This window comes from Calidris pugnax, unplaced genomic scaffold, assembly GCF_001431845.1.
Source record: "Calidris pugnax isolate Ruff unplaced genomic scaffold, ASM143184v1 scaffold9, whole genome shotgun sequence".
Lineage (NCBI taxonomy): Eukaryota > Metazoa > Chordata > Aves > Charadriiformes > Scolopacidae > Calidris > Calidris pugnax.
Window position 1 is genome coordinate 7,560,518 of NW_015090778.1, and position 17,311 is coordinate 7,577,828.

The 17,311-nt window shown below is 45.4% G+C and overlaps 1 protein-coding gene across 1 annotated transcript; it reads right to left on the reverse strand.

Annotated features, from left to right (window-relative positions):
• Positions 1-300: 300 nt before the first annotated feature.
• Positions 301-12,163, reverse strand: WDR45B (WD repeat domain 45B). The gene is made up of 9 exons (XM_014951292.1): positions 11,591-12,163; positions 8,341-8,442; positions 7,611-7,698; positions 6,942-7,036; positions 5,497-5,687; positions 3,653-3,738; positions 2,873-2,974; positions 2,202-2,323; positions 301-1,859 (listed from the first exon to the last, which is right to left on the reverse strand). The coding sequence occupies exons 1-9, from the start codon at positions 11,646-11,648 to the stop codon at positions 1,753-1,755; spliced, it is 951 nt and encodes a 316-aa protein (XP_014806778.1). The 5' UTR covers positions 11,649-12,163; the 3' UTR covers positions 301-1,752.
• Positions 12,164-17,311: the final 5,148 nt, after the last annotated feature.

The following is a 17,311-nucleotide window of genomic DNA, read 5'->3' on the forward strand; positions in this document are numbered from 1 at the left end:
AAGATACGTAAAACCTTCCAAACGCTGTGCAGAAAGCTTAGTGTTTTAGTTAAAGTAGTTTCCTTGCTATTTAAAGGGAGCGCAGCCGACTGCTGCTGCTGAACAAGAGCTGGTTTGCACTGGAAATGGGACTTGTTTTGGTGTAAATACCAACCTACACCTCCCGGGCTGTAACGAGCAGAGTCCCCTCCTGTGTGAGACCATTCAGTCTCTGGCCTTCAGCCACCAACACTGTTTCCTCAGGTAAGTTCCTCCCCAAAACCCATGGCAGTAGGACTCTGGGCGGTGATCACCAGTGAATACAGCAAAATTAGTCACTTTTATTTAAAAGAAATAACATATTACAAATAAGTGTGCAAAACAATTTGTGTGATTAAATACACATAAAAGCAACATGCAACCTCGACATCAAAATCTGCGTAGGAGTTAGTCCTTAGTATGTTACGTGACACTAAAAGAAACTTGTCAAATTTAGAGAGTTTGCAGCTAAATCGTAGAGTGAACGGGCGTGTCAGATGGGAAGCATCTGTGGAATTAGATTTCAGAAGAGCAAGACGTCCCTCCCCGGGGTATTTAGTGCTATGAAGGGAGAGCTTGTGTCTATTTCAGTTTCTAGGTCTGTATCTCGTGCCTTAGCTTAGCAGTAAATATTAATTGCCATACAAAAGAGCTTCCAAGTCAGTGGGTTTAGTCTAACCTAACTGTCCCTAGGCCAACAGGATTTAGTATGCAACATCTCAAATAAAGTAAAAAAAAAAGAAAAGTTTGCAAGTTTAAAGCCGTTGCAGAGATGTACGTGTGGTGCCACCTCCTTGCTTTGCTGTGCTGGGTGTGAAGTGGCCTGTCAGCCCTCCAGCTGCAGCGGAGCGGTTGTAGCAGCGGGCGGTAGGGCTGTCCCTCCGCTGCCCAGGGTGGCTGTTAAACCTGGAATGGCTCTTTCCTTACAGAAGGAATCTCCTCTACACATCCAGGAGCTCCCCGTGCCCCCGGCTGCCTGCCCTGCGCCCCCTCCAGAGCTGAGCTGGCTCAGCCAGTGCCCCACTGTGCCTTTGGCTGCTGTCTGCAGTTTGGCACCTTTGACAATTAGCGCTGATCGCTCAATCACCGTGGGTAGGGGTAGGTGAGCAGCAGCCTGTGGCCATGGCACCCCCAGCCCCCGCACCAGCTGGGAGGATGAGTGTGGTTCGAGCTACAGTCTCCTGTGGCTCCGCGCTTCTCCTCTCCTCCCGCTCCCAGCCGTGCTGGGGAGGGGGGAGGCAGCACTCCTGCTCCCAGCCACCCCGGGGAGGTTATTGGTGTGAGCCAGAGTATTCCCTCCCACTCCCAGCCACTCCGTGGAAGTAAAGCAATGCCTAAAATCTTCTGTTTTCACATCCCTTTTCCTAAGGCCGGCTGTACACTGGTGTGGCCCCCTGCGGATCGGTCCGTGCGGCAGGCACTGGTGTTTAATCTGAAGTCATTTCACAGTTTAGATTAAGAGAAACCCAATAGGCACAAGCTTGTTGAAAGCCACATCTTGAAAACTTGAGTTGATGACAGTAACCCAAAGAGATTTTTAATGATGAATACTTGCAGAAATGAGAATAAACATACGTAGTCCATTACTTCAGAGCTTGTTCTGATCACGTTGGGCCAGGCTTCTCAGTGAGGTCTGCTAAACTTCTTGATCAGTATTGGACATTCATATACTGTCCTTCCAAAGGTGTGGAATAGCCGAGGCAGTGCTTTGACCCACGCGCTCCCTCAGCTCAGTCAGAGCTTGTCGTCCGTCATTTCTAGAAACTGAGCATAGACGTCCCTTGAGCATTCCCCTTTTTGGTTGAATAAGAACTTGTAGTAGCTGCCATCGGCACATATCGCTGAAACACAAACACAGTCAGGGTAAGTTGGGCTGTTCCAGAGGTTGGGTTCCACTCTGGTCCTTCAGCTACAGCTTCAACTGAGCTCTGGAGCCAAGGGAACAGCCAGAGGGATGCTCTGGAGGAACCTGAGGGAGGCTGGTCCCCGTGTGGTGCCAGTCAGCCCCGTACCGCACCTTCCAGGCACGGCCTGATCTCACCCCCAGGGAAAAGCAGCAACAACTCCTGGCCTTGGCCAACAGGGACAGAGACCGTGTCCCATCTCAGCGCTCCCCCAGCTCAGCCAGGGCAGTGCAAGACCTGGTTCTCCAGACACAACCCAAGGAAGCTTCCAGTACTCACCTATGACGGCGTTTGGCTCTGTTCCAAAGGCACAAATGCACGGAGAGCCTGAGGGAACCTGAAATTTGGAAAAACTCCATTTGGAACTGAAGTATTTGGGGAGGAAGCTGGCAGAGGCCAAACTGAAAGAGAAAAAAAAAAAAAAAAAGAGGCATAACAACTTAGTGAGGTGTTGATGAGAGTCGATTTAGAACGTGTGGCACGTTTAAACAAGTTGCAGGGGTCACACTAACTGCTATTTTTGATTGGCTTTTTATTTTCTTCTACTAATAATCAGGTAATATGTACTATTTCCCTTCTAGGGAAGGGGGACCCTACAGCCACCTTTCTGGCTTTATTGTGACTGCAAAAACTGCTGAAAGGATTGATTTTCAGTAGAGACTGCTTAATGTGGAGTGTCCACAAAGTCTGGTCATGCTAAGAGAGAGCCATTAAAGCCCCATCCTATGTTTCTGCTGGAACTGTACAGCCCCACGAGGGACAGCAGAAACGTGGCAGTTCCTGTTAGTCCTAAATCTGCAGCTTCACTCAGTCACAGCAGATCCATCTCCCTACCTCCAGCAGCGCAGGTATTGGCTGCTGCTTGACAAGAGCAGTCTTTTAAACTATTTAAAGGGCACATCACACCCCCCTTGGCCTCCCCAAAGGCTCCAGAAAGGCTCAAACCCTACCTTGACTGCTTATTTCTTTTAGGGTCTTCTGCAGCAAAAATATGTACTGTGCCGTGGTCGCTGGATACGCAGATTAGGGAAGCATCCTGGTTGAAGTTGATACTGTAGAGAACACAGAGAGTTGCAGTATCTACTGGTGTACACCATCCTCCTCCCCAGCTCCTCGCCTGCAGCAGCTGAAGCAGGGCTGTGTTGTAATTAACACTCTACTCTGTTGTAATTAACACTCCACTCGCCTCCGGGTAGCTCATCCCATCCCTGGGCAGTGCTGGGCTGCATCACTGCATCCCCCGTGGCTCCGTGTGAAGTCCAAGTATCCCCCCAGCTACTGTTTGTTCTCCGCAGAGAAGCAGCTTATCAATATCCACATTTTTTGCCCCAAGCCCTCTAACCTGTGCCAGGCTCACCCAGCTGGTGGCTGCTGCCCTCTCCTCACCACACCGAGCAGTGCTAGGACCCCCTTCTGCCCCTCCTTCTGCCCAGGGTTCTGCCTTGTGCCCCAGGCTGCCTCAGCACAGCACCACCCACCAGGAGACAAAGCAGGAGTAATTAAACATACCAGTATATATTGGCTGCCTGTGATCCTCTTCGTAGTTCCTGGATTAAATGCCCTGATGAAGTATCAAATATTCTTATGAGGGTCCCCTTGAAAAGGAATCAAGTGTCATATTAGGAAAGGCAGAGACTCTTTACACCCTAAAATGAATGCATCCTAGAAGTCTAGGCTGCCTCAGCACAGCACCACCCACCAGGAGACAAAGCAGGAGTAATTAAACATACCAGTATATATTGGCTGCCTGTGATCCTCTTCGTAGTTCCTGGATTAAATGCCCTGATGAAGTATCAAATATTCTTATGAGGGTCCCCTTGAAAAGGAATCAAGTGTCATATTAGGAAAGGCAGAGCCTCTTTACACCCTAAAATGAATGCATCCTAGAAGTCTGTCTGACCAGTGTTTAGGTGCCCCAACATACACAATTGGGTTTTTCATCTCAGTAGGTTTGAGAGAACAACTCTTCATGATGGTTTTTAGGGAGAATTTCACTTTCTCCCCTGCACCATCACAATGCTGTAATGCTTTTGTATACAATCCTGTTCCTTTGCTACTCAATTAAGTTTCACCCATGGTGCCTTGGATAAAGCACTAGTGTGGCCCTCTGTCTGACCAGTGTTTAGGTGCCCCAACATACACAATCGGGCTTTTCATCTCAGTAGGTTTGAGAGAACCACTCTTAATGATGGTTTTTAGGGAGAATATCAATTTCTCCCCTGCACCATCACAATGCTGTAATGCTTTTGTATACAATCCTGTTCCTTTGCTACTCAATTAAGTTTCACCCATGGTGCCTTGGATAAAGCACTAGTGTGGCCCTGGTGTTGGACACAAGAGTATGTTTGTGCACATCCTCCTGCTCCCAGTTAACAAATACATCTCTCCCCTTGCACACCAGTAAAGAACAGAGCCCACGGAGAAAGATTGGGGTAAACATCAGCTTAGTTTTAAGACAGGAGCTTGAGGTGTATGGTCAGTGCAGCAGTTTGCCCCTACTCCCATTTCTGTCTGACAACACTGCTTGAATTTACTCTCTACACAAAAAAAAGAATGTCTCACTACAAACCCCGCAGATTATTACGCTATTTAACAACGGAGCTGGCATTCAAGAACTTTGCTTAGAAGATGTACAATAATTAAGCTTAGTTAAGAGAGACTATGGGTGTGTTTTCTTTTTATAAGCTTTCTGAGCTGTAGGCTGTGCAGCAGAAACTATTCTAAACAGAGACCAGCTGGATTAATCTGGCTTGTCCTTGAGATCCTGGTTTCAGGGGAGTGCAAGAAGGTAGGGAGTGCTCAACTTGCCTCCTCCCCATCTCCCTCGGGTTCCTGGGGACGCTGGAAGCTCCTCTGGGACATGAAGCTCCTGAGCAGCCTTCCCTGAAGCTCCCACAGGGAAGGCAGGTCTAAGACTTCACATTCTTTCTACCTCTCTGCACCAGCCCAGCCCGAGGGGGCTCATACTGTGCAGGTTTTTGTCAGCTTATTGCATTCTTTAGCCCTAAGTAACACGCAACCACACAGAATTTGGTAAATAATGCAAGAATCAATTTCTCATTTACGCTCTGCAGGAAAACCTCTGCAGTGTGTGTACGAGGCAGTCACCTCCCTCCCAGTCTGTGTCAGGACTTCAGCCAGAGCAGAACCAGCTCCTCCAGTATGACAGACCTCTTTGCAAATATTTCTTTAGCCAGTGGTTTTAAAGTGAATTTAAGCAGAAAATAATAAAGGTCAAAGAATGCAAATAAGCTTTCCCCTGCCCCCTTTATTTTTAAAATTAATAGTATTTATTGAAGAACATGTGAACTACTAGGGCCACATCTCATTCAAGTATCACTGAAGAGTCACTGCTACAGTCAGCTGAAACAAGCACTACATTTGGATTGTTGTTTGGGGATCCTAGAGAAGCAGGACAGACAGACAGACAGACTGCAAATGTGTATCGCAGTGCCAGACTTCCCAGTGAAGTATTTCCATGTCTTTCCCACAAAAGGACGCAGCTTCAGATTTTAGAAGGAGTTCCTACACTGGAACACACAGTCAGTCAGAGAGAGGAGGAAAGGATTCTTCCTTTTTCTGATGCTGTTGCAATTCTTGTTCCCTGCAGGTTCAGAGCTATACAGCTCAAGACTCCCTCGTGGGCCGGTATGTCCACAGGAGGCTTTTCTGTATTAGCCAGATCCACGATCTGCACGTGCCCAGTGTGTGTTCCAGGAAATGCAAGAAGGGAATTATTACTATTTGGACAAAGGACACAGAGACCTAAAAGACAAAAAAAAAAAAGGAGAGAGAATAACTGTATAGTTTCTGTAACCTAACAAAGCTTTCAAACACAAGTTTCTAAAATATCAGTAATTTCAGAATAAACAAACATACGTGTAGCAAATCAGAATTTCATTTTAATGGCTATTGCAGTATCCCAAAACGTGATCTGTCCTTAAGTGCTGAGCACAGGGAAATAGGGGAGTAGCAGAATTTTAACTTTCTCTCCTGTTTCAAAGAAGTCTGGTAGGGGTTATCCAAAGTCTGGGCATTTCCAGAGATCAGCTCCATCAGCCTGTTACAGCAAAGTTATTTAAAAACAATAAATAAAAAAAGGTCTCCTTAGCAGCTTGAAAAAGGTAAGAGTTTATAAATAGGTGATAGTTTCGTTTCTCATCCATCAGTAAAACCAACTGGTATTAATTCATGTTTGGACTTGGTTCTTATGGCACTTTTTTTTTTCTTGGTAACTTTCTGCAGACATTTCAGGGAAATGGCATCTCTCCTGGGTGCTCTGTGGATACAAATTCCTGCAAACTCAGCCCAGAGCTGGCGGAGCAAGGGGTGGGTGTCACAAGGAACACAACATCCTCCTGCTGCACCTTCCACCGCACGCCCAGCAGCCCCAAGGTACCTCAGGATGTCCAACCTGTGCCTGGGCTGGGCTGTCCTCCACACAGCCACCACATCCAACCTTTGCTTCAGAACCTCCCAAGATGGGGACTCTGGGCCTAAGGAACCTCCTGGTGGTGAAAACACCTTCCTGATGTACAAGCTGACCCTCCTGAGATATCAAGCATGGCCACCAGCCCTTGTTCTCCACCACACAAAACCCTACCTTGCTATTTAAAGAGAACAGTATCAGTTTGCTAATTAGGCTCTTTTTGACACTGCAGAGAACAGTTTGCTCGACGGTTCTAGCTCTATTAGGAGGAATGATGCACTTCAATAGTTTGTGTTCATAATTAAGCTTTCAGCACAAAATCTATCAAATTTACAGGTTCTTTACAGAAGAAAGCACAGAAATCAAATCTATAACAGAAGTACGTGAAAAAGCTTTTCCACGCCAAATATTAATAAATCTTAATAACCATTTTATAAAACCCAAAAGCACCTCCAAAGGGCATGACTATAGTGCAGTATGTAAACTGTTTAACAACTTACTAAACGAAACTAATTCAGGCAGATAAGGATAAATAGCATGTCAGGAACAGAATAAACTCCTCCCCTCCCCAGCCCACACAGACAACTCACCTTTAGGGTTGTAGCAGGTTTCAAAGACGTGCAACTGGTGGGGATTGTGTGTGAAGGTGAAGACTTTAATCATCGAGTCCAAGACAACCACGATTCTGAAAGAGACAAGAAGGTCCTGTGACTCGGGGTGGGGGAAACTGGGACGTACGTCTCAGTTCAGAGCTGCAGAGGCTTCAACTGATTCAACTGATTTAATGGCCGTGTTCTTCCCCACCCACACACACCACCACAGACTCCCAGCCTTGCAAAAAAAACCACGCGGCGATGAGCCGGCAAAGCACTTTTATCCAACGCTGCGACAGCAGAACCCCTCCGCCCACACACCCACAGGCTCCAGCTGCTGAGAGATGCTCTTGCTCTAGAGATCCACGTGAATTCCTCTCACACTCCTCCACACCTGGAAAAAGTCTGCAGCAGCCACAAGAACATTTCCCTGCATTGGGTGGCCAGAAAGTCTTACAGGCTTTTCACCAAAGTGTCAGATACCAGTACACTTGAGCTGTTAACACCTGGTGTGTGCCCCCAAAAGTCTGTTTTACCTTGAGTTGCTCCTTTTGTTTATCGAGGTCTTAAAGCAGGATCTTTTTTCTTTCTACAAACTGCTGGAAATGAATAAGAACAGTGTCTAAAGCCAAGCTGTGAATTTGGAACACCTTTGTTGTTACCTACCTGTCTCTTCGCAGCTTAACTGCTTTGACTTCTGTAGAAAACTCTATCTCGATGACAGTCTTCTTCTTCAGGTCATCCCAGATCATTACTGCAACAGAGCAGAGATTGTGTTAGATCACCAAGGCATAGCTGAAGATCCACATTGTCTCCGTGAGACCAACTTCTAGTTTCCAAGAAGGCTACTGAAGAGGAGCATCCGACAGCTGAGCATTACAGACTGCTGTCCTGCTCACCACAAGGTGTTCAGCTACAACGGAGGGACCCCAGCCCTTCACACCATGACTCCTGCAGGTAGGAGCTCATAAACCACAGCAGCTGACAATAAAAATAATTTTTCCAAATACAATCAGCTTTTTTGTTTTGCTCTGAGGGTTATCAAAGAAATAAAGCAGCAGTCAAAAAAACCCCACCCAAAACCAGTATATTTCCCAGCCAGGACCTTTTCCCCCCAGGCTGCTGAGCCACGGAGTCTCTCTGCAAAGCTACCTGTGGGAAGGACAGACTTTGTCACCAGGTCTCGGAGACTGGTCCCTGCAGGGACCTGCCTGGTGACACTAACAGCAGCAGGACAAGGCATTTCACCACCTTTACTTAAACCTGCTGCAACATCCCCTGCATCCAGGCTTCAGAGTGCCCGAGCCCAGCTCAAAGCCATTGGTTTGGGTGCTCTTTGGGCAGTCTCACACAGACACCAGGCAAACGTTTACCAGATCTATTTCTCAAGACTCACCTTTGTTAGGTGGGTACTTGGGCTTTTTTCCTCCACCTACTAGTGCTAAGTAGTTGCAACGGAACAACATTTCGACATGGCCAACACCACCTTCTAGAAATTCTGAAAGACAAATATATTTTATTTGAAAGTGTCAGGACCTGGTAAAACATGATCTCATTTTTACCACTGTTAGATGAAAAGTTTGCCCTGTCTAGCACTTCTCTCAGGCACCTGAGAAGAACAGTATCTCCCTACCCTGGCTGACCTCAAAAACAGAACTTTCTAAGAAGATGGGTGACAGACAAGAAATCCTGACTAAAAGGGTAGGGGTTTTGGAGTTAGGCTTTTTTTTTACTGATTTTTTTTTTGTGCTTAAGATTAGGATTCTCAGCAAAGTTGCTCGTTTGGAGTTGGGCTTTTTTTTTTTTTTTTACTTATTTTTTTTTTGTGCTTAAGATTAGGATTCTCAGCAAAGTTGTTTAATTTTTTATAGCAATGAAGATGACTCTTGTTGTCATCACACAGTTGGGAGAGGCCTTATTTTCACATATAGAAAAAACATGGCAAGGTTTTAAAGTTATATATTACGACATGCCGCATGAGAAAAGATCAAGCGATATCATCACAGTAGCTTGATAATTTCTATCCTACAGCGGGTCTGTAAATATTTTAGACTGTCCAGTTTGCTCAAATTCATTCCCCTCACACAGACAGACACACACCCCCCCCTTCAAGCCCAGTGTTGCTCTGTTATGCTAATGCTCTGTATTTAGAAAAATACCAATATGGTATTTATAGTCAGGAACCTTTTTATTTGCAAGGGAAATTGTCTTTATAAACTTGATGGATTTGAGGAAAGGTGGCAAAACGTGCATCTATGTAACTGAACTGGACTCCAGTGCTGTTCTCTGGAGCACACCAGTAGCTGCCAGAACAGGCAAGGAGCAGGGAGCAGCTCCAGCCCCGGTCTCGGGGACAGATCAGGACGGATCAGCTGGGACAGACAGTGTCCCATTTATAGAGCAAGGAAAAGGATTTTTTTCTTTTTAAGAATCTCAGCTGCAGAGGAAGTCGGATAAGATGCCATGCTTATGGTGCAAGTGGAGGAGCAAAATATCAACCAGGGGATAATTTTATAATAAAGGAATTTTTCTATTTGATGACATTTAAGTGGGGGTTTGGCTTTGGTTACACAGCTTAGAGGGATGCTCAGGATTCTGCTGGGGAGAGGAACTGAACCGTCAGGAGAGAGGCTGTAACTGTGGCCTTCAAGGTAAATGAGCAGAGTTAAAAACAAGCTTCTCCTTAAAGACTGTCCAACCCCCACGCACACTGGCAGGCTGAGGCAGGAAAGGTGCATAAAACTAATAAACCATTTCAAAGCTACAGGGAAAGCTGCAATTTCACAAGGTCTATAGAAATGGGGATGGGAGAAAACAGGAAAAATGTCTGAGGAGCTGGGAGGAAGCACTACAATGGAGAGATGAAGGACAGGAGAAGGGAGATGCAGTCAGACATTAAGGAGCACTGCACTGAGGAATTTATGTTGGGAATTGACTACACAACGCTGAAGGGAGATGCCTGGAAAGAGTCACACTGGAGCAGTAAAGCCTGGGATTTCATACAAGTGTCTGTGGCTTCTTTAACACTTCTGACTGCCACGTTTCCTGCCTCAACAGCTCTATTTGGACATCCCCTCCTTCCACACCAGGTCCTCCTCTTAACTCCAATAAAGCGTTTTAAACGCGTGAGAGCACGTTTTGATATGATGAGGTATTATCACCACAGTAAAAAGCCTCAAAATATTTATGAATGATAACATGAGAATTTAAGAAAGCGCAACATGTTCTCTATCTCTTAGAACAGATGCTCTAACCATTATCTTTACATTTCTGACAGCTGAGATAATTTAAGAAAGGGCAATGTGTTCTCTATCTGTTAGAACAGACGCTCTAACCATTATCTTTACATTTCTGACAGGTGATGTCTGGATGGGGAACTCCATGGAGCTCCTGGATGTCAGACAGAGAAGCCAAAGTTTAATAGTTAAGACTTGGTTTCACACTGGGTTACAGACATCAGTCAATCAGACAGACAAGCTCCAACTGAGACTCTCTCAGGTAGGTTTAAATATACTTGAAAGATGAACAAGATTTCTCTGTGTGCCTCTGCAGCCAGTGCAGCCTGACCTCTCGGATCCACAGGGGAAAGGCAATCTGGCTCATCAGAAACATCACTGGCAGTCCATCCAGAGCTACTGCAAGGGACAGTTTGGACAAGGAACTCAACAGGACTTCAGCCTGAGTTCTGATCCCTGCAGCACGCTATCCCAGAGGATACTCCCAAGACACGTTGCTTATGGCAGAATTTACTATTAAGAATAGAAAACAATTTGTCAGCTTTGGCCACACGACCAGGGACTGAAATCTCTTACAGCACTAGAAAGTGAAAGTGTGCCTGGTTTCTGGTTTCATAGGAATTGCTATTTTAAATAGATTTTTGTTCTTATTAAATCCTTTCTATCACCACAGGCTGGACGTGCTGGGAAACCTGTTAAGCATGGCAGCTTTCTTCCTATATTTGGGTTAGAATCACATGGCTGGGTTTCATTTTCCCTTATTTTGACTCAGTTCCGTTTGGTTCCTGATAAAAAGCCCTACTACCTGTTAGTACAGCTCACACAGTCATTTCTGTTTCACAGTATTAGGTTTAACACCTTAAGATTCTCCCAGTTTTTTTAAGCACAGAGAGAATATAAAATTTGGAGTATTAGAGGTCTGAGCTCACAGTGCTCTTGCAAGCAATACTCTAAGTGTATGAGAAATGTTGTGTGCAGATCTCCAGCAGTTCTGTTGCTGCACTAGAGCATCCAGATCGCTGCGCAAGCACAGAACAACTTCTCTTGATGGTATGTAACACCACTGCAGTGAGCAACTCTTCTCCCACTTGTGAACAACCAGGCAACTTATCACCTATTCTGGACCACAGACATCAGCAACAGCTCACACAATTCAGGCTCTGCCAGAAGGTGAGACAAATCCATCTTCAGCCAGCTTTGTGTGAATTAACAGCATACAGAGATCTGACCAGGCAGTGGCACAAGTGAGAGTCCCTTTGGGACCAGCATGGACTTCCTTCCTCAAGGCCCTTTATTCAAAGCCCTCCAGTGATGGAATGGTGAAAGCTAAGCAAGAATCTTGCAGAGAACAAATGAGAAGGCTGAGTTTCCAACACAGAACTAGCACGGTATAAGAAGTAAGCATTTTACCTTGTTTCTCTTTTTCTTTGAGTGGATCTGCATTATAAACTCGGAATCCATTTTCCATTCCGCATGCAAAGCATCCTGTAGTAAAAAGCACATATATATACACATATATTGTAATTGTGAGATATGCTCAGGAACTAAGCAAGAGCCAGAGGGTTAAGAGAGCATTACTCAGTAACTGCACTGTTAAACTCAAGCCAAAGACCACTTGCAGGCTCTGTTAGTGATCGCAAGTGAAAACCGCGTAGAGAAGTTGTCCTCTGCCCTGGCCTCTACTGGAAGCAGGAAGTTCTCCGTATTCTCTTCAGACAGATGAGAAACAATGGAAGGAAAGGAGAGCAGTTCCCAACCCATCTGTGTCCTATGCCATGCGCTACAGAGGGAAGGAAACCTGCATTTTAACTTTTATGGCCCAACAGACGTTACGAAGCAAACCCCTCCTTTCTTACTACATCTGAGCTTACACTGTGATTACGACTACACAAATATGATCCACTGCCCGTGTTTCCACAGCAGAGAGCTTCTCAAACACAGTTTTTAAGACTGCTCTAATGAGAGTCTGCTACTGTCAGCTGCCAATAGCTTAAATCTAAACCAGGGAATGATTCAAAAGCCAAATTAAAATACTCTGGAAAATTATTTTTAGTTACTTTTAAGTACAGAATTACGCACGTGCCTTTTTAGTGGAATCCATCAAACCACCAGTATCCTGTCCTGCTGTTTTGCTCACTAATGGGTGAGTGCTGTTACTAATATAAAGAAACGCCAGTGTGAAGTTAGATCAATTACAAGTCATTAAGAAGCAGCTACAGTCGCTGGAGGCAGACTGACAGAAGATCAGTTGCTACACAATTTATATGCACTATATCAAAAAGCCAGTTAAGATCTTTGAGGTACTGGAACAAAGATATTCAAATTAGCCTGGTTTTATTCTCATGCGCAGCAGTGACTGCAATGATTTGAACACACACACCCCCCCCCAGTAAAAATCAAGGAACTATGTCTAAATGTACCCCTTCCCCAACCTCAATACCCAAAAATCACAGGATGGGTGGGGGAAGGAAGCCTTTGCTCTAAACATCAGGTCTCCAAACTGTTTGCCCATGGCCAGGTGGCCCACACCAGACCAGGCTGGTTCGCTGTGGAGCAATGGCAAAAAAGCTCACACTGCAAGAGAGTGTTTGAGGCATTCCTGGTGTTAATGGTTCACAAACAGCCAGCAATGCCACTCCCAAGACAGGAGCTAACTGGCTGTGGTTTGTGTACGATTAGCTTAATATAAGCTCAATTAAAAAACTGCACATGCTCCCTGAAGAGCGAGCAGCACTGAATACACGTCCTCCACGGCTCGTATCTCGCTGCAAGTTAAGATGTCAGAACAAACAATACAGCTGGAGACATCTTTTTGTTTGGTTGGTTTTTATAAGCCAGAAATAAAAAATAAAAATAAATAAATAAATAAATAAAAAATCAATGTTCTCACATAACAATACAAAACCACATAATAAACTTGATCTTGGCAACACTATTAGTTTTAAAACTCCACAGTTTGAGAAAAACAATGTAGACAATTTGAGATTGCTTTTTAATACTTCAAGAGTTTCATTCCAAGTAGGACCATTAAAAAAAAACAACCAACCAATAACCAAAAAAAAAACCCCACAACAACACACAACCAACCAAACACAAACCCTTTCAACTGACCAAAACCCAACAACAACAAAAGGTGTCACACACCTCCTCTGCTTTACAGACCAGTACCTTATGAGGGGTGTGTGTGTGTGTTTGGCAGCATCCTCAGGGTTCCTATTCACTGAACTCACACATACAAAGGAAAAATGACCCCAAGACCCACCTCTGCACCCTTCAATGTAGAAAGGAAACAAATTAACCCTCTTATTTTACATATAGTCACTACCAGCCGAGTCACAGCCCCAGGACACTGGGCTGTCCCAGCAGTACAGCCGTTAGCCAAACGGCGAAGAAAACACACACAAAACCCTACTCTCCCAGCCCAAAATACTCACAGGGAAAACTTCACCCTGTTCAAGATGTTGTAATCAATTAAGTGCAAAAAGTTCTTGTTTACATATTTAAACACACGGAGAGAGTGGTTAACGAGTATACAGATTATAGAAATATTAGTAAACATACTGAAAGAAATGCTTTTAAATGAACTATATGCCTTTTACCTCCCCCGTCTCAGTGCATGACTCCTTAGCTTGCTGTCAGTCAAACACAGAAGAGCACACTGTGTTGAAATGCCAGCACTGATAAGCTGCCACCTCGTGCAGTATAGTCACTGGGGTAATTAGAAAGCTAATTTCAATGGAAACATTTCTCTCTACATAAAATAACACTGTACGGGATGAGAACTGATCTGTTTCTGGTAGCTGCAGCGTGTATCTATACAATTGTTTTTCCAGCGACTGTTTTCTAACCCAATATTGCAATTCCAGGAGAGACAGAGAGGGATGCTGGAACTGTTCTGAAATAAGAGGGCACCGTAAAGTTTTACTTGGGTTAATACCAGCGTCACCCAAACGGAGTGCAATCAAACACAGACACTGCATTTCCTGTAGCATCACTACAGCTTCTCCGCGGGGCTCACCTCGTGACTAAGATGTGGGCTGCCTTTAATGTCTTGGGAATATCTACGTTTTGAACTGGAGACAATACACCAGAACCGGGGAATGCGATTCACTGCGATATTCCCCGTACAGCCAGTAACACAGAGAGACAGGAAGGTCTCAGTCATCGCAATCCCCAAGCCAAATGAGAAAAATCATGCAGGAAGATTACTGTTACTCATTCAATTCCAGGTTACAGGAGCAGCTTTGGAGCCCAGTGTTTCCCAGTGGGATCACACAGTTCAGCTGCAGCTTGGCAGCTCCTCTGCAGGAGAGAGCTGGGGAGGGGCTGCCAGGGGTGGGAATCACGGCAGGACCAGGTACCCTTCCTTCCACGGGAGGGAAGTTCACATGGCATTTTAAGATGTGCTGTCAAAGAGCCACTGACTGAAGGCAACTCAGATATTATTTTTTTAAAAAAGTAAATGAATTATTACAGAATTATTACTGTAGCCCTCGGTTGTGCCTCTTCCGACAGTAAAAGTACTATTTGCCGACAGTCCCAGAGAGGTTACAGTGAATTTCCTTTGCTTTTCTAAAACCAAAGAAAAAGGAAGGGTTACATGAATGATTGTCCTGGAAGATGCCACATGCTGACATAAAGAGGTCTGCAGGATTTGGGGCCTAAGATCCAGAAACTGCAACACTAAATTGTCTAAAGCCCTAAGAGAGCATGGAATCCTGCGACCACTCACGGGGACCTACAGCCAAGCACTTCAGTCCACTAAAGGAGACGAAATGAATAAGCCAAGTGTTTCAACACCAAAATACACCTCAGTTTCCAAACTAGCTTTAGACTACAGCAGTGATGAAAGAGAAACTTGTCAGCAATTTATACACAGACTTTCAAGTATGGTAACTTGTTATGGTGCTTTGTCTGTTCAGTTCTGTAAAGCACTTTAAGGTCCTTCTGAAAGCATTAGAAAAGTACCTGAAATCAGGACTGTGCCAGCTTGAAATTAGGAACCTGAAGAGTTCCCTTTTAAAACAGAACTGTTTTACTCTGTTTTAAAACAGAGTATTCTGTTTTAAAACAACGGAGAACATCATGCAATATGGCCCTTCCGCTTTGGGGGTTATACTGTTTCTTTATTCTTTAATTTAAAAACAAAAATTGACAAAAGCATCCAATAGAAAAATATTGTATCACTCAAAACAGAGTAAGGGAAGCCCGTTTCAGAAACACTGCAGATGTTGGCTTTATCACGGTCACTCATGGAAGTTACAACTGGGAGAGACTTATTAGATCACTCCTCCCATCTCCCCATCGCTATGGGATTAGCTAGTCTTAAATTACTAAGAAATTAGGTTATTGTGACAATATATGCAGACACCCACACTACTAAGCTTCAGCACTGAAGTGACTCATATTTCTATTTTTGGTAGAGCAATAAGGAAGAAGGGAGCTTTTCCTCTTGTCTACTCTTCTTTGAGCAGCCAAATAATTACCTCTCCTTTAACACTTTAGGAGTTTAAGGCCTTTTGAAAATCCTAGTGTCCTTCTTACAGTTCAAATGTCGCCATCCCTAAGCAGGAAGGGCTCCAGGAGTCTGCAAATGAAAACCAAACCTGGGGTTTGTTTCAGTTTTTTATCATTATTAGGTCATCTGTCCAGGCTGGGGATGATGGGACTGGAATACTGTTAGGAATAAACTGCTCAGCTTAAAGATTCCCAAAACAAGTTCCTTAACGTAGTCTGGCTGTGACATTATTCAAAGAAGTGTTTATGTGGCATTTACTGCTACAGAATTCAAGGAAGCCTTTGCAAAGAAGACCAAGTTCTAAGTGCTAAAAGGATGTTCTAAAGTCATTGTGCAGTAAAAGAGAAACTCAGGTTCTTACAGTTCTCTCTATAACCCAGCCCCATCACAGGCTGAGGATCAAATGTTACCGCTTCGTTACAGACCCCTGCAAATGGGAAAGAAAGCTCATCCTTACAAATGTCTTCTTCCATCTCTGTTGCAAATGCAAGATGAAGACAAGTGCAGAGTTGCTGGAAAACAGACTATTTTATAGTTTTGAAGCCAAGAGGATAGCGTGAAGAGAGCTACCAAGGAGGTCGCTTCATTAATAGCTTGATGTGCTGCTGACAAAACGTCATCAGAAATGTTAGACTAGAATCAACAGAATAATTTGTGTTTACACACAACTTCAACAGCATCAGCAACAGGTACATGAACTACAGTCCACAGCGACAGAAGTTGCAAGACTGTCTTAGGCAAGAGTATTATTTGTTAAGACAAAAGGATGTTACAAAATGACGACCTTCTACTTCTTATTCCACAAAAATGACACTTACTCATAAGACTTAGTGGTGTTTTTATATTGCAAAAGCAAGGCGAGGCATATGCACCCCCTCACTAGAAAAGGCCTTCCCCTTTCTAACAACAAGAAAAAGTTAGATGGAGCACACAGCCCTGAAGCTGTTCAGTGGTCCATGTGTCTGTACGTCTGATGTCTGCCAAAGTGATTAGCAGTTTTAACCACCATTTTAAAAAATACAAATACGGGCAAAGAAAAAGCTACACCACTAACTTTGGATGCAAATTACTTACACCGAGAAAGTGACATTTTGTGAGGTACCTTGTCAGGAAGGCGGTTTCAGCAGCACACCCCTTTAAGCCCGGGGTTTAGGGCACTCGCACAGCTACACCAGGCAGGCAGGACAATTTTAAGCAGCGCAACCCACTGCCACCCCGGAGCTCCGAGGGCAGCGGGAGGGGTAACACACCTCTGCCGACACCGGGCGAGGCAGGGACGGTGTCACCGCAGCCCCAGACCGCGGGGATCCCGTCAGCAGCCGCGGGGGCGCGCAGGGGACGCGCACACACAGGAAGGGCCGCCGCCCCCAGGGCCGGGATCGCAGCCCCGGGGCCGCCCCCGCCGGGCCCCGGTTTCTCAGCAGGCCCAGACCCAGGGCGGGCGCCGCACTCCCCTCACCGGCCCCAGGCGGGGACCTCCCTCCGGCTCCTATCGCCACAGACCGGCCGCCCCGGGCCGGGCCCGCCAGAAAGGAGCCCCCCCCGCCACCGGCCGGCCCCGGGCACCGCCCGCCCCCCTCACAGCGCCGCGCCCCCCCCCCCCCCCCCACCGC